Below are 23,204 nucleotides of genomic sequence, written 5' to 3'. Positions count from 1 at the left end.
GCTAGCGCCGGGCCCCGCCCGCCCTGGAGGACCGTGGGTGGACGCTCTTGCAGCGCGCCTCTCGCTGGTCGGGGCGGGGGTGGGCGGAGCCAGCGCCGCCCGTGCTGGGGAAGCGGAGGGTGGGGACACTCTGGCCCGGCTCTCGGTGGTGCGGGAGCGGGAGCGCGCAGCGGCCGCTCTGGTCGGCGGACGTGCTGCCGAGCAGTCCCGGAAGCGAAGCAGCGATGGCGGAGAGTCCGACTGAGGAGGCGGCCACGGCGACGGCGGGCGCCGGGGCGGCGGGCCCGGGGGCAAGCGGCGTCGCCGGCGTTGTGGGCGTTAGCGGCAGCGGCGGCGGGTTCGGGCCGCCTTTCCTGCCGGATGTGTGGGCGGCGGCGGCAGCGGCGGGCGGGGCCGGGGGACCGGGCAGCGGCCTGGCCCCGCTGCCGGGACTCCCGCCCTCGGCCGCTGCCCACGGGGCCGCGCTGCTCAGCCACTGGGACCCCACGCTCAGCTCGGACTGGGACGGCGAGCGGACCGCGCCGCAGTGCCTCCTCCGGATCAAGCGGTGAGCCGGGGTTTTTCCTCCCCTAGCCCCACGCTCCGCGCCGGGGCTCGGCCTTCCCCGCCCCCGCCCCCCTCCACCACCCTTCCGCGGCCTCAGCGCCTCCCTCGCGGCGGCCCGGCTCGGAGGCCCGCGTCCTGCCTGCCCGGAGCGTCGAGCCCCGAGTCCCCGCTCCACCCCCACCGCCGGCAGCTCACGCAGCAAACCCCACCTCGCGCGCCCAGGTCCGACCCCGCCCCTCGCAGCCTCCCGCGAGCCCCGGTCCTCGCCCCGGACGCCCTCCCCCCACCTCCCGCCCGAAACCCGACCCTGGCGCGCTCCAGTAACACCCCCTCCCGCCCTCCGCGCCGCCCTCTCCCCCCCCTTCCCCACCCCAGTCTTGTTAGATGCTGCCCAGAGGCCCCACCCATTGCTCGTCCCTCTCTCCCCTACCTCCGTCTCCTCCCGAGCCCCGTTTGTAACACACACCCACACACACAGCCACAGCCACACAGCTTCTTCGCGCGGCCTCTGACTCGAGGCCAGTCTTTCCTTTCATTACCGGTTTCTCGAATCCCCTCCACAAGCCTATATTGCTTCCCTCACATACCCGCAGTCTTCTCTTGAGCCACTTTTCCAGAACCCCAAAACTGTCCTTAGACCTATCCACTCTCACACCTGTTCCAGAAACTCAGATTTCCTCCCCCCAGTGTCACTCTGGTTTGCAATATGCCACTCAAGCCTATCTTCCCTGGATTTTTTGCTCTGGATCATATAGTTTACTTTTCTGAAGCAAATATAACAGTTCCAATATGAGAACAAAGGCCTGAAGTCCTTTCTGTGCTTATTTCTTGGGTGACTGATCTTAGATCATATCTTTTAGTAAATAATATTTTTGCAAAAATGCTTTGCATAGTAATGATTGCACTGGAAAGGGTAATACTTTTTAGCTGCTGTTAATCCTGAAACCTGTTTCCTAAGACCAGACTCTTCCTCCCCCATGCTCCCATCACAATCATCCTCATCTAGGTATTCTCAACCTTTCACATTCCAAATCCCTACAAATAACTCTCTACCTGCTTTTCAAGGTTTTGATAAAAATGTTAAATGGCACATTGCATGTAAAGTACCTGGCCCAGAGCCTGAACCAGGATGCCAACTCTATCAGCTTTGCCACCTCTAACTTAAGAAATCCAACCCTCCCCCTCTCTCTTACTTCTTCAGCCGTTTCAGTCTTCCAGTCCTGACACATCTTGAGTTCCACTAGTGCTACTTTGCTCTGCCATTTACACATGCTCTTTGTATCCTTACATACCCTAGCAATCCCTAGATTTTTTACTAACCAGAATGCCCTTCCTTAGACCCATATTTCCAATGGGACCATTGTAGTTTGTGACATCCAACCTAGAAATCTTCCAAAGTAGTCACTACATGTCATTTTTCAGATAGGATGTTTTCAGCAACTTCAGAGGGTCCCCTCCCCAACCTGAAGCCAACTCTACCCTGCTAGCCCCCTTGGCAAGACTACTGTTCTTGCTCCCTTCTAGCTTTCTTACTTCATATAACCCTATTGCCAACATAGTCCACTGTGTGGCTTACACAATTAGTTTTCAGTGGAGTTGATTATGCTCCCCAGTTACTAAAAATATCTTTTAGCATGCAGTTGTACCTGGTACTCTTGGAGGTAGGGAGTGACTGTATTGTCACGTGGGAGGAAGTGAGAGTAAATGGGATGTGACTTTTCCAGGGTGACATCTGATGCCATTGGGATCTCTGATTTTTTTTCCCCCCTCTTCTTGCCCTCCCCCTAAGGAAACAATACCCCTTTGATAATTTGCTCTCTGCCTGCCTGACAAGTACTCAGCTGAGCTTTCTCAGCCAACAAGACAGTGCAAACATTTGTGGTACCAAGCACCACTTTCTCAGCCCTGGTCTCATTGAGGTGATAACAGCTGTCCTGCTTAAGGGATTCCCCTTTTTTCTCTCCCTCACTCCCTCCCCCCACCTCCTCTTGGTGTTATACAGGGATATCATGTCCATTTATAAGGAGCCTCCTCCAGGAATGTTCGTTGTACCTGATACTGTTGACATGACTAAGGTATGTAACTGTGGGGGCTGGGTTATTGGGAAATTGGGCCCATAATGTTGGAAGAATCTAAAAGTATTTGATTTACATCTCTGATTATAAAAGTGAGAAACCAGACCCCAAAAGAGTAGAGGCTTGCACAGTGAGGTGGAGCAGAACCTTGAGTAGCTGTCTGTTTATTAGGGTCCCAGTGGTCCTGGTTGGCTTGGGAAATACCAGTTTACACTTATTGTCCCAGCTTCACTATTAGTAGGGCATTCACTCACTCTCAGAAGCGCTCCAGTTTGGATGATAAATTACATGGTCACCCTATCCATTGTGCCCCTAGCCCTTCCCCCTTTCCTCTGCTGTTGAACTAAGTGTGCTGCTATTAAAGTAGATGCAGAGAAAGTTGAGGATGGGGCAAGCTTGGGTGAACCGTGTTTATAAAGGACCTTGTTTAGGCTCCTATACGTGTTGCTTTTGAATATCCCTTCTACCCCAAAGACCATTTCTCTATCTTCCACATATAGGCACAGAGAACATTTAGTATGTAATGTCACATTCCTCGCAGCTTCTCTGTCATTGAATTCTCTGCCCTCAGAAGTCAGTTTATGCTTGCAGTGATATTGGGAAGAAATCAGACTTGTAATCTCGTGTTGTTTAAATGAAAAGTTCTAGTTTCACATTTCTTACAATAAATACTCAGGTTTTATATTGTTGGTATCTATTTTGTTTTTAATAATTTTCCCTTTTCATTGATTTTTTTTTTTTTCCTTTTTATGTGGTTGGAAATGTTTTTCCTGGGATATTTTGCCCTTAGTCAAGTATCAGTGTTAATATGCTAGTCCCCGGGGTCCCAGAATTGGTGCCATAATTGTACCAGTTGCGCTTTCTCTTCCAAATAACTGAAGGCTAAAAGGTAAACCTGGGTGTCGCCAGGGCAAGGTAGGGACTGTAGAGGCATTGTGTTGCAGGTCCTTTTACTTCTTTCTGTTCAAATTCTGAGCAGACTTAACTGCCTGGGTACTTTTCTAGAAGAAGAAATCTAACTGAATTAGTTCAGGTTGCCCTCCCCCCACCTTTGGGGAGGGAAATCTTGCGCAATAATCATGGCTGGAGAAGATAATTTAGCGTTCTAAGTGCTACCGCTGATTTTATCATTTAGTTATTAACCTTCAGTGTTGGAAAGTTCTGGGGATGGTCTTATGGCTCTAAGTGGCCCCTGAGTTTTCCCCATTTTTCTTTGTATCTTTGACACACCTGGTTGCTGACTGCTCCATACCCTCCACAATGGGTTTTATCCTCTGTGGAGGAAGCAGACACCTTAGGCCTCCATCACGACCCTTGGCTCTGCACTGTGACTGGCACAGGGGCTGTGACCACCCCCCCCTTTCCTCTTTTCCATCCATCTTATCTCCCCTTTGTGCCACGTACATGGAGGGTGGAATTGCATCATTAGCTGTTTATTTAACCTAGGCAAATTCAAACATGCATACTGTGTAAAAATACATTGATCTCTTAAAATTAAACATGCAAGGGTAATATTTTACAGCTGTATATTATATTTTGAACATCGGTACTCTGTCCATTTGTTACACACAACACTGTTCAGGGAAGTCCAAATGAAAACATTCTTTGGGGGAGTTTTAAGGGTGATCTTGACTAGATTCACTTTTCACCTTGGACTCTAGAGTGTAATCCCATTGTAATGGGATTTCTTAAAATTTCAGTTATTAGTATGAGAGAGCAGGCTGTTCATTCTGTATGATACGGAACATGGATGCCAAGTGAAGGTCCTGCTTTTGGCGTGGGCAGCGAGTGGAAGCCAGGAGGGGTTGGGATGGGACATCACCTCACAATTTTGAGATGGGGTTTTATTTTGCAGATTCATGCATTGATCACAGGCCCATTTGACACTCCTTATGAAGGGGGTTTCTTCCTGTTCGTGTTTCGGTGTCCGCCCGACTATCCCATCCACCCACCTCGGGTCAAACTGATGACAACGGGCAATAACACAGTGAGGTTTAACCCCAACTTCTACCGCAATGGGAAAGTCTGCTTGAGTATTCTAGGGTAAGAGGAGACTTCTAAGTGGCCAAGTTGGTTGTTAGCAAATTATTGCTCTAGGCCAGCCTTTATCAACCAGGGTTCCTCATCTGACCCACAGAACTCAGAAACTAATTGGTATGACTATTTCCTCAGTTCTCCCCAGGATGGTACAAGACTAGCATCATTCTAGATGCAAAGGAGGTTAATTCATTACATAAAACGATTACCTTAGTGAAGTGGTTCTCGCTGAGCAGTGGTAGCACCTGGGAACTTGAAGCTGTGCAGATTCTGGGCCCCACTCTAGATTTACTGTATCAGAAACTCTGGGGTTTGGACCCAATAGTCTGTCTCTTAAAAACCTTCCAGGAGGTTCTGGTGTACACTCCAGCTTGAGAACCATTTCATTAGGGCATCAAGACTTAATTCTCTCCCAAACAGGTTGAGAAAGGCTGCAGATCTGTGCCATTCAGGATTGTGGGTGTCTTATTTCTGAGTCTCAATGAGTGCTTTGGAGGCGGTGGTGGTGGTGATGATGATTGTGATATTTTAACAAGTGAATGAAAAATGTTTGAGGTTGGAAATCACATAAGATACAAAACGCAGAAGTATCGAGTACATCTGTTTCTGAGTGCTACTGAGATTTTGGTTCATGTCGTTCTCTTCTATTCCCTTTTAATTGTATTTGGGGGTTAAAAATTCAGAATGGAAATGTCTTCTAGCGTATTCTGGATTGATCATATTAGTGTGGTCTGAATTTCCCTGGGGTGGAGAAAAAAATGCAGGTTGAAGTTGAGAAAGTTGGCCAAACTGGTGGTACTGTTTTCTTTCTTCCCGTCCAACGTTTCCAGGTTTGTGTGAGGGGAAGGGCAGCTGAAACGAAGTGGAGACAAGACTTTTCTTTTTTTTAATCCCTTAAATCCAGATATAAGTTCTGTGATTGTGGCAGTAAGGAAGTCCTTTAAAGATTGTATTTCAAGAAATCTGTCATCTCATGAGGGTACATAATGGTGGGGTAGTATATATATAACCCATAGTGGTAAAGAAATTAGTTGTTGTTTCCTTACGAAATTTGTTCCTGAAAGTTTTTTGTCATAGGCTCTCATTCATTAGGCCAATATAAAATTATTTCCAGCAAACAGTAGCTCATAGTAGAAATAGGGGAGAGAGATGGTGGGGGTAAAAGTGGTAGAAGTGTGTTGGGTGGAAAGACGCTCCCCTGACATGAAAGTGTGCTATGAATCAGAGAAACTTCCCCTGTATTTGTAGTTGACTGTGTTAACTTCATCAGCCTCATTCCTTCCCTCCCTATCTAGAAAAAAATTGGGCTGGCTTACTGTCAAAAGAAATTTAATGAACAATTACCAATTGACTTGAGTCCCTGAGTTTATAAAGCCTTATGAGTGCAAGGTCTAGAGTTCTTGGCAGCAAAGCAGAGAAGAGAGGTTGAGAGGCACTGCGGAGCAAGCGCTGGTGAAGTTACTGTTACACTTACTTGGGCTTCCTGGAGTCTGGCAGGACAAGGGAAATGGCCTGTGTACTTGCACAAACCAGGTGTGGCTCAGATTGTGTTCAGCTTCCAGCATAGGTGCCCCCTCTTCAAAAAGTTGAACTAAAAACAAATGTCAAGGGCCACGTGGCCTGCTCCTCCCCCTCCACCTCCCCATACTTAACTAGATATAAAAATGAGGAGCAATTTTGATGTCTCTTGCTCAAGATGTTTCCTATATACTGTATTCAGACGTTCTACAGTCTGGAAGTACCCCTTATTCTCTTCCTGTCTTTTGGCAGAGTTCTGTAGTCTCTGGAGAATTTGTCACTCCTGGGGGCTTGATACAGAAATGAATCCCTAATTGTCACCAAATGGCCTCAGTCCCCTCTGCCTCTGTGTTCAGTGTCTCTCTCCTCACTAACTCCATCACTACCCAGACATAACAAAAAAATAAGCAAGCTCTTTGAGGTCCACTAGGTTAACATTTAGTCTGCCTTGGGAGCCGCTTCTTACTTTAGTTCTTTCATGGTGATGCTCAGTACCTGCCCTGGCTATTCTTTCTTTCATAGCCTAAAGAAAATCCCCTCAAAGTTATCTTGCTCGATTTTGCCTCTCTTCTTTTGTCCTACTTGATAAGAGGATTAGGCAGTTGGCTGATTTCTGGTGAATGAGGGTTAGAGGGAAGCTGGGGAATTCCGAATATTGATAGTGAAAGAGTTACTTCTGATGGGAGGCCAGGCCCCAGTGTTGTGCACTGGTCTTTCTGTGGCTGCCTTTCCCATCACTCTGCCTCACCCCTTTCTCCCCTCTGATGTGTTTTGCAGTACGTGGACTGGCCCTGCCTGGAGCCCAGCCCAGAGCATCTCTTCCGTGCTCATCTCCATCCAGTCCCTGATGACTGAGAACCCCTATCACAATGAACCTGGCTTTGAGCAGGTAAGGCCAGCTGGGCCCAGCTCTGGGGTATGAATTATTGGGTTTTGAGAGATCTGCTTGAGTCTTTTTTTTTTTTTTTTTTTTTTAAACCTGACTCAGCCTTTTGTATTACACTCATTGCTATAGAGGAAAAGGAGAGCAGCATTTGTGCTTCTTAATAATGAATTTTTTATTTATGAATTACAATAACTCTTAGGTTCTTTCCATTTGATTTATAGTAATCTACAGTGGGGCGGTCAGTAGAGTGAATTGGAAACTAATTCTGAGCCTGCTTTTAGGGCTGTTGCAGCCGTGGGCTCATCTGTATGCTGTGTTCTCCAAGGTGCTTCCTCGTGACTACTGCCAAGCCAGACATTCTTCTGGAGTTAGGAAGTACTGTTACCTACAGAGCTGAAGGAACTAGTCATTAGCTAGGGCAAGAATATTTTTAGTCAGTACTGTCAGAGAAAAGGGAGGAGAAAATTTACATTCTCCGAGGGTATGCTGTACCCTTGGAGGGTACAGCACTGCCAGGTTTCATGCATAGTTTCATTCAGTCCTCACAATAACTTGAAGGTAAATATTGTTATCCCCATTTTCAGAGCACTTAACTTTCATAAGGACATCACAGATCATGATGAGGACCCAGGATTTTCCCTGGATCTCATAAAGTTTCCCATTGTTCCAAAGTGCCTTCTATGTTTACTCCTCAGCGTGGGGAAAGCACCTCAGTGAGTCTGAAAAGATTAGTGTTTCAGTGATTAAAAAAACTTAATTCATTTTTAAACCATTTGGGGAGGGAGGGAGAAACTGTGGTAACACTAATATGATTCTTCTGAGCAAAGGGAAATGTCCTTTAAGAATGAAAGAAATCGGGCCTCCCTGGTAGCGCAGGGGTTAAAGACACAGTACTTTCAAGCTATTACCAGCCACTGCAACATGATTTCTATCCCCAGCCAGGGAGCAGCCCACGTGGTACAGCAGACCTCTCCTGTCTCTCCCACTGCTCCCCTCAGTAGTGTATTTCAGTAGATCCACTTGTTCTGTTCCCCACTCTCTCTTGGAATCTTCTCACCACCACCCCCACTTCTGGCCTTGTATGCATAAGTTCTTGTATGCATAAATCTTTATTTTATTTATTTTTTAAAGATTTATTTGTGCATACAAGAGCTGGGATATAGGCCAGAGGTGTTGGGGGTGAGAGGATTCACCAGAGACAGAGTGGGGAACAGAACAGGAAGATTGGGGCCTCCCCGGAGGCGCAGCGGCTGAGCGCTGGGTTGTGAAGCTGCCCGCAGCCTCTGCGGCACTGGTTCGATTCCCGGCTGCTCCCCGGCCACCGGAGGAGGGGCCCACATGACGCGCAGACCTCTCCTGCCGCCCGTTGCTCCCCTCAGCAGTGTACTTCGGTCCTTCTGCCTGCTCTGCTCCCTGTTCTGGCTCTGGTGAATTCTCTCACCCTCCCGCGCTTCTGACTGTACCCAGTGCTTGTATAAATAAATCTTTAAAAAAAAAAAAAAGAACAGGAAGATTGACCAAAGTACACTGCTGAGGGGAGCAGTAGGCAAGGCAGGAGTGGTCTGCTGCGCCATGTGAGCTGCTCTCTGGCTGTCCAGGAATCGAACTCATGCTGCAGTGGCTGCAGACAGACCCATAGGTTGCGTCCTAACCCTTGTGCCACCAGGGAGGCCCTTTTTTTTTTTTTTTTTTTTTATAAGATTTATTTTAATGCATACAAGAGCTAGGGTATAGGCCGGGTAAGACAGGAGAGGTCTGCTATGCCATGTGGGTAGCTCCCTGGCTGGGGATCGAACTCTTGTTGCAGCTGCTGCAGATAGCTTCATAGTGCTGAGATTTAACTCTTTGCGCCACCTGGGAGGCCCCCAATACTTAAATCTTTAAAAAAAAAAAATTATCCTCTTAGCCATCACTTGTAAGTAAGAGCGTAGTTGATTTCAAGTTTAGGTAGAAGTGGACCTCATCAACTAACCAGGGAGCTGATCTTTTTTTTTTTTTTTTTAAGATTTATTTATGCATACAAGAACTGGGGTATAGGCTAGTGGTGTGGGAGGTGAGAGGATTCACCAGACAGTGGGGAGTCGAACAGGCGGATCTACTGAAATACACTGCTGAGGGGAGCAGTGAGCGAGACAGGAGAGGTCTGTTGTGCATGTGGGTTGCTCCCTGGCCAGCTGGGGATCAAACTCGTGCTGCAGTGGCTGGCAATAGCTTGATAGTTCTGTCTTTAACGCCTGCTCCACCAGGGAGGCCCTCATTTCTTTCAGTAGCTTAATAGAATGTGTAGACCTTTGGGTGCCATACAACTTTTAAAATCTAAAGATCATATTGGTCCCCACTACCCTCATTTCTGTTCCCCACTGTTTTCATATGCTGTCTTTACAAAGTAGTAACTGAGAATCCTGCTTCACAAAAATAATGTCATTAAAAAGAATGTAGCACGGTTTAACTTTCAAACTGAACTCCATTGCTCAAGCTAGTAGTTCGCATTGTGTTTGACTGTGTTGAATACTGTGGTGGTTTCCTCAAAAGTTTAAAATATCCCATAGCACCCCTGTGGTTTCACACTGGTACAGCTTGGAGTAGGTGTGCAGATCATGAAGGTGCATAGCTCTTCCTGTCTGTGCTATGTTTGTATCTGAGGCCCAAGGCTCTAATTAACTGAGATTGGTAAGAGAAGCCTTGAGGAACATTAGTTCAAGGCTGGGAGACTCTCCCTTCTGTTGTCATTCACACATTTATATTAGCTTTCCTGACCAAAATTAGAGTTTTTTTCTTTTGAAAATTTCGAGTTCTGCTTCTTGTACATTCATAATAGTTGATCGATTAGATGAAAGTGGATTCCTTCAGATATGTAAAGGAGTTAACCAGGAAGGGTCCTCGTGCCTGTTAGTTTTCCAGACTGGACTTCATTGTCATTTATACCTTCAGTGTCATTTCCACCATCATTCTATGTTTGGTTATGTCTCACTTAGTCCTTGCCTAAGCGGCCTTTCATTTCAGGCTTAGGGAAGTATGGTGGATGTGGCTTGCTACTTATAGGTTGACTGACCTGTAATGGGATGGTTATTGACACACACACACACACACACATCTATATATACACACATATATATGGAGGAAGGTGGGGAGGGAGCAGGGAATAATGAGGGAGCCTCACATAATGGCTTAACTGTTCATGTGTCTGCCATACAGTAGGAAGGGTGCCCTCTCAGTTCATTGCATGGGTCATGTGTCCCTTATTAATCCTGAAGTCTCTTCGCATTAGCTTTTCTCTGCCTAAATTTTGCACTTGGGTATAAAGGTGTCTGTCACATTCCAGGAGAGACATCCAGGAGACAGCAAAAATTACAATGAATGTATTCGGCATGAGACCATCAGAGTGGCCGTCTGTGACATGATGGAAGGAAAGTGCCCCTGCCCTGAACCCCTACGGTACGTGTGGGGAGGTCCTACTCGATACTTGGTATATTCCCTTTGGAGATTTAGCTTGTTTGCACCTTTGATGGCCTTGGGGCAAAGTCCACCTTTGAGCACCAGAAGAAGACAAAGAAGGAAAGATGTGGTCTCCACCCAGGAGGAAGCTCAGAGCTCTCCCCTGTCCTTGGAAAGTGCCCACCCTGACGGACACAGTATAGCCCATGTCCTCAGGGAGGTTCCAAGATTGATGAGAACCTGCGCATACTGAAGATGTTCACCATTCTGTAGTCAAGTGAGGTGTAGAGCATTTCATAATATAATATACCCACTTCTTAGTGTTTAAGTTAATTTTTAAGTGTTAAAACCAGATGAACAAAGTTAGAATTAATGAAACAAACCCTAGGAGAATATCCAGTGAAGTTTGAAATCAGGGAAGGCTTACGGAACACAAACAAGATTGAACAAGTCATGAGTTAAAGTTGAGATTGGAATGATTAGTATTTTTTTTTTAAAGATTTATTTTTATTTATTTATATAAGCACTGGGTGGGCCTCCCCAGTGGCGCAGCGGTTGAGCGCTGGGTTGCAAAGCTGCCCGCAGCGTCTGAGGCACCGGTTCAATCCCCGGCTGCTCCCCGGCCACCAGAGGAGGGTCCCACATGGCGCGCAGACCTCTCCTGCCGCCCGCTGCTCCCCTCAGCAGTGTACTTCGGTCCTTCTGCCTGCTCTGCTCCCCGCTCTGGCTCTGGTGAATTCTCTCACCCTCCCGCGCTTCTGACTGTACCCAGTGCATGTATTAAAAAAATAAATAAATAAAGCATGCCTCTATTAAAAAAAAGAAAAGACTGTATATACAAGCACTGGGTACAGTCAGAAGCACGGGAGGGTGAGAGAATTCACCAGAGCCAGAGCGGGGAGCAGAGCAGGCATAAGGACCGAAGTACACTGCTGAGGGGAGCAGCGGGCATGGCAGGAGAGGTCTGCGCGCCATGTGGGACCCTCCTCCAGTGGCCGGGGAGCAGCCGGGGATGGAACCGGCGCTGCAGAGGCTGCGGGCAGCTTCGCAACCCAGCGCTCAACCGCTGCGCCACTGGAGAGGCCCTGATAAGTATTTTTTTTTTTTAAGATGTATTTATTCATGCATGCAAGAACTGGGGTACAGGCCAGAGGTGCGGGGGGCGGTAAGAGGATTCACCAGAGACAGAATAGGGACAGAACATGCAGACTGACAGAAATACACTGCTGAGAGGAGCAGCGGGCGAGACAGGAGAGGTCTGCTGTGCTGTGTGGGTTACCTCCCTGGCCAGCGGGGATGGGACTCCTGCTGCAGAGTTTGCGGATAGCTTCACAGTGCTGTGCTTAACCCCTTGTGCCTCCAGGGAGTCCTGGAATGATTAGTATTGATAATCCAACTTAACTGCTGAGGTGTGAGGAAAATCAGCCATGTGTAATCAGTTGTTCCTTCATCCATTTCCATTGGAAAACCTTTGTGGGAAACTAAATCAAGTCTTTGGAACTCTAGCAGTTTTAACTTGGCATTAAGGTTAGCTAGTGAAGTAGTGAAACACGGACCCCCATCCCCACACCTGCATGTTCCTAATTTATGCTTCTCTGCTTATTTTCTAGAGGGGTGATGGAGAAATCCTTCCTGGAATATTATGATTTCTATGAGGTGGCCTGCAAAGATCGCCTGCACCTCCAAGGCCAGACTATGCAGGTAATACAGCCTTTGTTGCTTACTCCAGGGCCTGATAGCAAACCATGTGAAATCCTCCCCACACAGGTGACATTCACATCTCTCCATAGAACTCAGAGTCAGGAACCTGTATCATTGAGTAGCTGAGGCCCAGAGAGGAGATTGACTACCCTGGTCCTGAGAAGCTGGTTCTCAGTTCTAGCATATGACTGTGATGGTCGCTCCTGATGAGGACCCACCCTTTGTGACCTGGGTAGTCATTTCACCCCATTGGGCCCCAGGTTCCCTGTTGGAAAAATGGGGCAAATGGTCGTTCTAACCTTTTGTTACTAGGATTCTGTGAACTGACTGTGGCGCATAGAAAGTAAGTTCTGGTCTGAAGTAGGCACTCATGAGTAGACTCTGAATTATTGTTCTTTCTAGCCTGGAGCTCCTTCCCTTCTTGGTCAGTAGTCTTTTCAAGCCCAGAACATTCAGTCCTCTCAGCATCTTACAAAAGATAAGGATTACCTATTAGCTTTCTTTTTCTGGTGTTCACAGAGAAAGAGGATTTAGGGGAACAGGTATACAGTGTTATATGTTGAACGCTTCCTATTAAAAACTAATTCTTTGCTCTACTGGGGAATGTGCTTCTGCTTCCCATAACAATGAAGAATTTAGGCTCCTTTAAAAAAAAAAGTTTCTTATTAAACCAGATTATAAATAGGCTCAAATAAACAACTTGGTTGGTAAGAATGTGAGAACCTTCCTGTCCTGAAGGACCAGTGCATGTGATTTACAGGTGGTCTTGCTTGGAAATGTGGTAAAGGAGTAAGACAGTTCAAATTTGCTCCAGCTCTCCTTGGGCTGTTGTTTCTGCCCATCCAACACCCCCACCAGCGAGAGTGAATGTCTTGTTCCCTTAGGTGCTGCTTAGAATTGGTAGTTTCTCTGGGCTTCCCGAGGACTACCCACTCACATGCCACATTTATACTCGAAGGGCAAGGTTAGTTCAGCTGAGGTCAGTTTGTTTCCTAAACCCTGTCTGGAGTGTGTAGAAGGTGACACATACACACATCAGGAAGTCTCATTGCCCGTATCCAGCATTATTTCCAGTATTCCATCTATGAAGGAAAAATAACTCGTGACAAGGCAAGGGAGAGGGAGGAGTGACATCTAGGGAGGAGAAGGTGGGGTGGGTGGAAACAGCGAACAATGAAAGAGGGACAATTTGGAAAACTGACAGCTTCAGAGTAAGTGTGGATTCAGCCCTTGGGCATCTTAACCTTCCTCCACCCTTCTGCAGTTGACTTGCTTTTGAGGAATGCAGATACCTTTTAATGTCAGCCCAAGCCAGGCCTGTCCAGGGCACTAAGCATGCCAGAGATCTTGTTGTCTGCCATTTAAAACTTCGACACCGTACTCTGTTCCATGACTCAGAAGCTGAGCTTGTATTTTACATGGTCCTAAAGCTGATCCCTCTAGAGTCAGCCAGCCAGACTTGACTCTTCCATCCGGCTTGTCTCCTTTCCCCCCACAGGACCCTTTTGGAGAGAAGCGGGGCCACTTTGACTACCAGTCCCTCTTGATGCGCCTGGGACTAATTCGCCAGAAAGTGTTGGAGAGGCTCCATAATGAGAACACGGAAATGGACTCTGATAGCAGCTCGTCTGGGACAGAGACAGACCTGCACGGGAGCCTGAGGGTTTAGACCCTGCTCCCCTCTCCCCTGCCCCCACTCGAGAGTCCCAGCAAAGTCCCTTCCCCCAACCCCAGGGTTGGAGAGGCACTGTGTATCTTCCCTCCAGACGTGGCGTGACGTCATCCCGCAAGATGGCAAGAACCAAGCAAGCTTGGATCCCAGGGTGTGGGAGTGGGGAGGCTGGTCCCCATCTGACATCCTTGGCTCTCCTTGGCTCTCGAGCTTCTGAGGCGATGTTCCTCCCATAATCAGGGGCCACGGTTACCTATGCAGGAGCACGTAGGGGAACGGCCTCTGGCAAAAACAAAACAACCAACACACCTCTCTGCAGGGCCAGCTCCTTAGGGATAAGTGGGAGGCAGCAAATCTCGGTTCCAAGAGGGAGTGTGCCCAATGATTTGTGGGGATATCTGGAAGGGAGCTTGGGGTGGGGGACTGTCTGTGACATTAAGCAGTCTGGGTGGTTATCTGTCTGTCTGCAGTCTTGAAGCAAGGCTTCCCGATACCCTTTCCTCCCTGCTTCTCTTTCCCATGGGCCAGCATAATTTTGTTTTTCCTAATTTATAGTCACTGTTCTAGACAGACCAAAGAGAAGGAACAGTGGTGGAGTCTAGGCTGCTGATGAGTAAGCTTTACCTAGCACCTGAGCACCTTTCTCCTCTGCGCCCTACCCCCCATTTCTAGATTTAAAACAAGGTAAATGTGACTGGGACTGAAACAAGGTCTTGGTAAAGCCTGCACAGGCACCGAAGATGCTGAAAATGCCATTTGTTCCCGCAATCACTGATTTGAATAAGTTCCCAACACTGGCAGCTGCTGTGTGTGTGGGGTTAGAGCCATTGCATAGAATAGTCTTAACAGATTTTCATGAATACTAGTCACAATGAGGGTATTTCCCCTGGGGGTGGGGTGCAGCGGGGAGACTGATGCTAGTCCTGTTGTATTTTGTTTGGCTGTCCTTGTGTATTTTTCACCCCTACCTGTAGTCCCTCTCCCATCACTTCAATGCCCAGGGACTTGTGGTGAGCACAGGTAGCCAATGGCAGAAGGGGGTTGGGGCTGGGACTCTGGAGACTCCCCCTCTCTCCCCAACCCTTCCCTCACAGCTGCTCTTTGTCACTGATTCTGATGGACGTTAGCCTGGCTATGTCGCTTCTCTATCTGTATTTAGCTGCAGTGATCCTTTAGCTGGTTGGCTCAGAAAAATGTGCTTTAGGTGTGCCCAGTAACACTGGGCATTGAGGGAATCCATCCTTCCCCTCTTTGATGTGTTCTCCCCATACTTTCCAGATTCTTATTGATGCGGCTCCCAGTGGGGTTTTGGTGGTCCACATGACGCAGGGCCTCAGTCAGTATCCAGCCACGTGTAAGGGAGAGGATAACTTGATGCCTGCCCTGCCCGCTGCTATGGAGGCCTCTGCTTGTAGATCATGGGACTTCCCTGGGAGGGATTGTGGGGAGGGGTTTGGGCACAAAGGAGAATGTCCTACTTGGGAGGGCAGGAAGCAAAGAACCTGGACAGGAAGTAGGCTTGGGGAACGGAAGTTCATCTTGAATACCTGATGTCTTCACATGGAGACTTAGAGAGGGACCCTGCTTCCAATTTCCCTTTTCCATTCCCAGAGCTAGTACAGGGCTTAGAAGAATGCCCTGGGTCTGTTGGTCCAGTGTTGTCTGTCATCCATTTAAGTGTTCCCACTTTCAAGTGACAATCCTCTCCTTGGCCCTGCCTTGGGCAGAGCACGTCTGGCATATGGCCTGACTTTTACGCCCTAATCTTGAGTTGAAGAAATATATGCACAGGAGTCAAAGAGATGTCTTTATATCTGACTGTACATAAATGAAGTTTTTTTTTTTCCTTTTTGGTGCAATAAAGTTTGTTTTGGCAGAAGGAGGAAGCGCCTATGGGTGTGGGAGGGTTTGTGTAAAAGAATGGAGTCATCTCAACAACCACACCTCACCTAGGCCTGAAACTGTCAGGCAGAAAGTGCTCAGTGAGTTGTCTAAAAGCCAAAAATGGGTATATGGTGTGAAGAAAAGCAGGACTACTGGTGACATGTTTTCTGCCAACCAGAATAGAAGGGTCCCTTTGAGGCTATACTCTGGCAGTCAAGGAGAGGAATGCCATCTTAGCCTCAGTTGCTTCCAAAGACCCACAGGAGATGGGGAGTGACCTATGAGGACAGACAAGATGAGCTTAAGACTATATAGATTCCCTATGAAAGGAAAGATGTCTTGGTATGAATAGACCATCGGCTTTTCAGTTCTCTGGCACTAAAGCAGCCCTCCTTTGGAGGTAATCGTTGAGACCATGACTTCCCAACTTTACACTGGCTTTCCAGCTCACCACCTTCCCCACTTGCTATAGAAGGCTCCTGAGTTTTGGTGCAGTTTTCCTCATGGTTGACCATGTGTGTAGGAAGAAATTACAACAGCCTGTACTGTGCTAAGTGGAGATAGGGAAACGCATGGCTCTGGCTTCAGCAGAGCTCAGTAAATGGCTTCAATTCCTCGCTGTGGAGTTTAGGCTGCCTACTTGACTTCTGAGGTGTATATAATACTGGGCACTGGGTAGGTGTTCAGTAAATGATTCCTGTCTTAAAGACGAGGGATGTGGTGATCATTGTAGGAGGGGAAGTTAGTAGGGAATTGGGAAAATAGTACTACATCCACTAATGGTTGGTTCCCCTCAAATTCCATTGTTCTCTTTCCTCTAGCCACTGTTTAACACTGACTGACTTCCTTCATACTCGTAATTGAGTCTGTCATAACCTGGAATCTCTACAGAGGAAGATGGAAGAGACTGAGAGTAAATATTATTTACTGGTCTATTAGGGTCTGCTGGTTTGAGATAAGAAACATAAGGGACAAGTTTGAATTAACAGCCTGTAATTTATGTGTCAGGGCTATAAAGAAACTGGACTGTCTGGCCAGGAGACAGCCTTCTTTCTAGCCCAGCTCTACCATGAACTTGTAGATGACCTGTGCAAGTCATTTTACATGTGCTCACTGTTATCTATGTTACTCAGGTTATCCTTCCTGGATAAATGAGGTTTTCTCCAATAAAGATGCAATGTGAAGGCACTTTAAAAAAATAAAATAAAATAATGGGTGAAGAATACTGGGGGAAGAAAAAAACTTGGAACTTTTTCTGGTTTTTTTTTTTGGTTTTTTTTTTTTGGTTTTTTTTACAAAGTTGTCCAGGTTTTATTCACCAACAGCTCCTCCCTCTTCTCCCTGCCTGCTGTCCCCTTCCACACTTCCAGGGTCAAGGGAGGGCTTCTCTGGCCTCCTCAGCTGTAATCTCCTGGGAGTAGAGGTCAGTGAAAAGAGCTGGCAGCCAGTAGTGGGCCTCCCCTGGAGCCTGCAGGTCCAGCCAGGCTAGCCCTTCCTTCAGCAGGTGTTCCTGGAGAGAAAAGGTAGGAAGAGACATTTAAGGAGGGGATTTCCATAGTCAAAGTAGGATAGACAATCCCCAAACCTATTTTGGCCTCAGAGGGATTTTCAACCAAAATCTATATGGGTGCCTTCACATATCTACATAATCAAAAGGAATGATCTGTTTGGCCTTAACCTTTGGCGAGCTGTGAAAAATGCCACTCAGTCGGTCACTTAACCTGCTGCTAGGGAAGAGGGTAAAGACAGTAGAGCGGGACACTGTAGAGGACTAAGACTACAGAAATATTTGCTGTGTGGCCTTGAGCAAATCACTGAGGCAAAATGGAGATCACTTTCAGCAATCTTTGCAGTTAACTTACTGGGAACAGATGTGGTAAACCTTTTTGGAACCGTTAATGGAAGGACCATGAGTATTAAAATGGACTCATTCCCTAGAGCTAGAATATGTTCTAGTTATGCCCAGTATGTTAGCCCCTCTTTACAGATAAAGTTAGTCTATAGCTATTTGCCTAGATAAGGTGTTCAAAGCCAGGGGTACTGCATTCTCATGCTGCTCCCTCTTCACAACATCAGTCTTTCACTAGTTCCATGAAATCTGTATATAGAAAACTATAATATGCAATAAAAAATAAGAATATAGATGTAATTATCATAATTAGTTCATTCCCTTCACCCTGCATGAACAGTTACTTCCAGTACAAACTGTATTAGCCAAGTGACCAGACTACGGGTCAGGAGAGTAGGTGCTGGTGACTGGCCAGTAACAATGGCAAAACCCCTGGGTTTACACACATGGCAGGCTCAGAGGCCGGCCTTTGTGAGTTCTACCTCTCAGTGCCATCTCCAGAGAAATGCTGGGGTTATTTCTAGTGGCTGCAGTAGCCTCCAAGGCAAGAGGCCAGCAGAAAGAGGCTAAAATTCTGCCTGTGTGGTCCCTTTCCACCCACCTCCTGGCCAGGGCCCATTTTCTCTGGGCCATTCCAAAAGTCACATACCAGCACTTGCCGTGCTCGCTCGGTCTCCCATTTAAGACTGGCTTTGATATCACTGACAGTCACGTAGCCATTTTTCTGAAGGAAGGAGGAATAGGAAGTGGGTTAAGAGTGCTTTCCTTTAGAGCCACCATCTGCCCGAAGAAAATCAATTTATTTGGACAGGAGAAGGAACTGCCCTGGAGCAAAGACTCAGAGTGTAGAAAAATGCTTAGAGGTCCCAGCAGAGAGAGTGACTTTCAGAGTAACAGAGACAGGGTGGGGGGATTCAGTTTGAAAAGCAAGATCCTAAAGTATTAATTCAGACTTTCTCAGAGAACTCTATATAGAGTATAACAAGGAAAGGCTGATAAGAAGGAATGATAATCACTCACTGTTCATAGACTAAAAGATTTAAATACTCAGCCTTCGTCCTGCCTCCCCTTACCCATTCCTCAATCAGTCCCCATGCCCTCTTATTTAGTTTGTTCTCCATCAAAGAATTAAGGAAACTCAACATGTCTTCCCTAAATTCATGATAAAGATTTGGAGAAAGATGGTATACTCTTAAGGCTTGCCAAGAAACAGGAGGATATAAAGAAGATTCAATATTTGTTTAGAAGAAGCCATAAAGTAATTTTAAAAAGAGATCAAAGAGTCTGTCTACCCAAGGAAAAATAGCTGCCTGCATGCCTGTCTATTCCACTAGACTGTAAGCTCCTTGAGAGCAGGAACTATATGGTACCCATCTTTATATGCCCCACAGGCTAGCCCAGGAATCTGCACTGTAGCTGCTCAATAAAGGTCTGCTAAATAAGCACAGGTCTGAGTAGTTCATCCCTTAGACATTCTCAGCAAAAGACCTGAGTGACAAAGAGAATATCAGCACTGAGCAGAATCCCCTCCCAGACCGCCCCTCATGCACCTCTCAGAAGGCACACCAGTACCTCTGCCAGCTGCAGCACCACAGTGTGATCCATATTGAGCTCAGCTGGAACGGACTGAATGAGGTAAGTGCCGCCCACAGGGATGATGCCGAAGCCAGTGCCAAGTGCCTTTAGCTTCTTGATGGCCCGGATCAGGTCGTCTCTGAGGTGAGGAAGAGCTGCTTAAAGACTACTCTTGGTAAACCAGGCCTACCTACAATACAGTTTCAGCCCTGGGCAGGATTTCCTGACAGAAGACGCAAAAAGCTGAGCCACAGGTAACAACATTTAACATTACATATTAACAAACATTTAATTAAAGGCACCAAATGGTGTTTCAACATTCACGAGAAATGGAACAGGAGTCAGGCTCTCCACTCAGGAAGCCATTCCAGTATCCAGAGGTCAAAAGTATGCCCAGGGCCTCCCCTGGTGGCGCAGTGGTTGAGCGCTGGGTTGCGAGGCTGTCCGCAGCCTCTGCGGTGCCAGTTTGATCCCCAGCCAGCGGTGGGGGTCCCACCGAAAAAAAAAAAAAAGTATGCCCACAGGAACCCATCAGGAAATATGAATGAATGAGCTGAACTTAAGAGACAATAGGGAGTAGTGTGAATTGTGGCAAAAAAGAGTGCTTATCCATTTTAAAGTGGGCAACCCAGCTGATCAGTGCCATTTGGAAATTCAAACCCAATTCTGACTTTGATTTCTTAGTTGACAATGAACTCAAGTTAGGCAAAAAGAAAACCCACAGATCAATATAGCCAGCCCACACACTGACAGCCTTTTACCTTTTTATCAAATTGAAGTCATACATCGAACCAGAAGAACCAGGTCAATATATACCCCAACTTCTGACCCCACAGCCCCTTCCCCAGCCTTTCTCAGTGCCTGTTCTACTCTTCCTTGACCTCAAATAATCAAGAGCATACAAGCTTTTAAAAAATGGCACAGAAAAGCAAAATGCTTAGATGCAAAATGTTTTCAACATTTTGTAATCTCCATTGAAAAATGAGTGTTTTTTCTGTATTTTCATTTTTCAAAATATCTTTTTTTTCCTGATCACAAGAGTGAAAATAATTTCTTCCCTAGACATGCAAGCAACATAGAGAAAAGATTTCCATTTGATTTTAAAGATTTTCTATACTCGAAGGGGTTGGAAGCAAGACCTACTGGCTGACATCCTGGGCGAATTTGCCCCTTCCTTTTAACACCTGTTGATGTAGTTCTTCCAGAGTTATCAGACCTATTGGAGATGGGAGGACAGAAAGCAAATGAAGGATTACCTTTATGGCTGACACAACAAAGGTAGTATCACCTCTAAAAAACTATAAATATTCTTGATCACAAGGCTCTTTCTATTCATAATATTTTTTTTTAAAAGATCATGTATCTTTTTTTTTAAGATTTATTTTTTTTATTTATTTATACAAGCACTGGGTACAGTCAGAAGCGCGGGAGGGTGAGAGAATTCACCAAAGCCAGAGCGGGGAGCAGAGCAGGCAGAAGGACCGAAGTACACTGCTGAGGGGAGCAGCAGGCGGCAGGAGAGGTCTGCGCGCCATATGGGACCCTCTGGTGGCCAGGGAGCAGCCGGGGATCGAACCGGTGCTGCAGAGGCCCCCGCGGGCAGCTTCGCAACCCAACGCTCATCCGCTGTGCCACCGGGGAGGCCCCAATAATTTATTTTTTTTAAAGATTTATTTATTCATACAAGAGCTGGGGTACAGGCCAGAGATGCAGGGGGTGAGAAGATTCACCAGAGACAGAGTGGGGAACAGACCAGACAGATTGACCGAAGTACACTGACAAAGTGAGTCAGGAGAGGTCTGCTGCGCCATATGGTTTTCTCCCTGGCCGGGGACTGAACTCATGCTGCAATGGCTGTGTATAGCTTCATGGTGCTAAGACTTAACCCCTTGCACCACCAGGGAGGCCCTTAAGTTGTCTTTATTCTACACACCATGCAATGTGCTTATGACCATTTTTAAGGCCATATTTTGGGGAGCACAGACAGTTAGTGTTATATTCTAGAGGGGCAGACCAGGCCTACAATCACTATAAAATTAGAGCCCAAGCACTTCAGGGCCTATTTCCTACCTCCCTACTATTTTCTGTAATGATGAGGGGCAAGATCTTTCTGGTCAGCAATCTTTGGAGAACAGAGCAATCATTCAGGTAATTTCATTTACCCTTGGCCATGGAGAACTGCCATGCATGAAGCAACTAAGATTTCTCAAGACCTCATAGCTTCTCAAGACCATGCAGTCCTACAGACGGCAGGACGAAAAAAGATCATCTTTCAGGATTTTCTCCCTCTCAGGTAAATTCAAATTCTAGTCCACATGAACTTGCCACTCTCACCTCCATTCCGGTGCTTCAGGGCCAGGCACACTTCAATAATCTGGACACCCAGTTCATAATAGAAGTCCCCCACGCCTAGCATCTCAGACCAAAATCCTTTTCCAGCTAAAAGAAAAGCAAAAGCTAGGTTACTCATCAATTTACATCTTTTCTTTCAAAGCTAACTTAAACAGCCATCCTATGGGAAATCTTCCCTGCCTCGCCTTACTGCCTTCTGCTCTAATTACAACTCAGGATCCTCAACACAATCTAACTCTTGATGGATAATTTCTGCTAAAGAACAGGTTCAGACAGTTCAAAAGGGTGGGCAATCGAAAAGCCATTTTCATCTGGCCACTAATTCTGGCTCAGAATACTATAAAAATTAGTTTCTCCTTCCAAAGCATATACTGAAATATAGTAGGACATGTGGACTAGACAAGGCTAAGGCATACCCAGTACTCAAAAATCCACTGGAGGCAATGTATTATTGACTGAAAAATGCAGGTTATAGAGTGGTGATTACAGCATAATCCCATATATGTAAAAAAAAGCGTACATACAAGAAGGTTTCTAGGAAGATAGACTTTAAACCATTAACAGTCCTTTATCTCTATGATTATGGGTTAGGAGACTTCTACTTTCTCCTTTTCTTCTTTCCCTTTTGTTGATGTGTTTTTATTTCTTAATAAAGGAGAAACATAGTCATAAAAAATTCCGCTGTAGATCAAAAGAAGATCAGCCTACTCCACAACATCCCCCATCATCCCCATCACAAGGGGCATGCAATCATCCTGCTAGGCACTCCCTAAAGACAGCATCTTCTGGATCTCCCTGCAGGCCTTTCTGAAGATACCCCAACAGTAGTAATGACAAACAGGTAAGCTGCTGTCCCTTAGGAAACCTAGGAGAACACTGGACCCCTATAGACAACGCCTTACAGGCCAGAGGATCCACCCCAATGGTGGCACACATGTCCTGGAACTGCACCCGGAACTCAGGATTCTTCCGGATCTCCTGCTTGTGCTTGCTGGCAAATTCCTCCAGGTTGGTCTTGAACATGTCCAACTGCTTTGACATCTGTCAGATGGACAAGGGGGTGGTTAGGGGCAGCCCCGCCAGGTGATAATCAAATGCCAAAAACAGGTACCTGACCCAGAAGTAGGCTATCTCCTTCAGGCCCCATTATGCTGTTTACTGTTCCCATTCTTTTTGTCCCTGTCTCTCCTTCACAGTTCTGCTGTCAGCAGAAATGAAATGCTGTAGTGTTTCCTCAATTTATTTTCACAAGTTCCTGTTGTAAAGTCAGAGTGCATCTAACAATCGATGTGCACATCTAATGTGGCGCTTCATTTTATTTTTTCCAGAATAAAATATCCAAAACATAGTTACTAAACTGAAGGAGCACATAATAATCCATTTGGCCTTAAAGTTCGGGAATTCATCATTCATGCAGTGGAAAATTTTCAGCCACTGACAGAAAGGCTAGATAGGAGAAAAAGGAAGCGTGGCATAAACTAAGTATGTAGCGGTTGTTTAATCTTTGAGTGATGGACATCCTTGGGGATTAACTCCAGGTAGAGAATTCCCAATGGAGGATGTGGGTGCAGCAGATGATATTCTAAAGCTCAATACAAATGGTTTAGAGATTTTTTTGACTTCCTATTTGTATACTCCTTTTCTTTCCCTAAATAACAGCCTATCTCTTGGTCC

General features: G+C 46.6%; 2 protein-coding genes across 2 annotated transcripts; one reads left to right on the top strand and one right to left on the bottom strand.

Annotated features, from left to right (window-relative positions):
- Positions 1 to 209: 209 nt before the first annotated feature.
- On the top strand, positions 210 to 13,867 carry UBE2Z (ubiquitin conjugating enzyme E2 Z; the record flags this gene model as incomplete). The annotated part of the gene is made up of 7 exons (XM_084236470.1): positions 210 to 547; positions 2,549 to 2,621; positions 4,477 to 4,664; positions 6,954 to 7,065; positions 10,385 to 10,497; positions 12,108 to 12,198; positions 13,697 to 13,867. The coding sequence occupies exons 1-7, from the start codon at positions 225 to 227 to the stop codon at positions 13,865 to 13,867; spliced, it is 1,071 nt and encodes a 356-aa protein (XP_084092596.1). The 5' UTR covers positions 210 to 224.
- A 3,079-nt stretch (positions 13,868 to 16,946) lies between these two features.
- SNF8 (SNF8 subunit of ESCRT-II) lies at positions 16,947 to 22,536 on the bottom strand. The gene is made up of 6 exons (XM_084237382.1): positions 22,433 to 22,536; positions 21,513 to 21,617; positions 20,322 to 20,394; positions 19,176 to 19,317; positions 18,253 to 18,327; positions 16,947 to 17,264 (listed from the first exon to the last, which is right to left on the bottom strand). Exons 1-6 carry the CDS (start codon positions 22,464 to 22,466, stop codon positions 17,127 to 17,129), a joined length of 567 nt encoding a protein of 188 aa, XP_084093508.1. The 5' UTR covers positions 22,467 to 22,536; the 3' UTR covers positions 16,947 to 17,126.
- Between the last annotated feature and the right edge of the window lie 668 nt (positions 22,537 to 23,204).

Source organism: Talpa europaea (assembly GCF_964194135.1).
Source record: "Talpa europaea genome assembly, chromosome: 7".
Lineage (NCBI taxonomy): Eukaryota > Metazoa > Chordata > Mammalia > Eulipotyphla > Talpidae > Talpa > Talpa europaea.
The sequence above is the reverse complement of the archived record's forward strand: the minus strand, read 5'-3'. Positions and strand labels throughout refer to the sequence as shown.

Bases quoted from the DNA above. Each gene is read 5' to 3' on its own strand.
- SNF8 (XM_084237382.1), bottom strand. From the start codon at position 22,466: ATGTGTGCCACCATTGGGGTGGATCCTCTGGCCT. The intron at 20,395-21,512 runs GTGAGAGTGGCA...CATCTCCAATAG, and splicing joins CCTGAAGCACCGGAATGGAG to GTCTGATAACTCTGGAAGAA. The intron at 19,318-20,321 runs GTAGGTCTTGCT...TCCTCACCTCAG, and splicing joins TTCGCCCAGGATGTCAGCCA to AGACGACCTGATCCGGGCCA.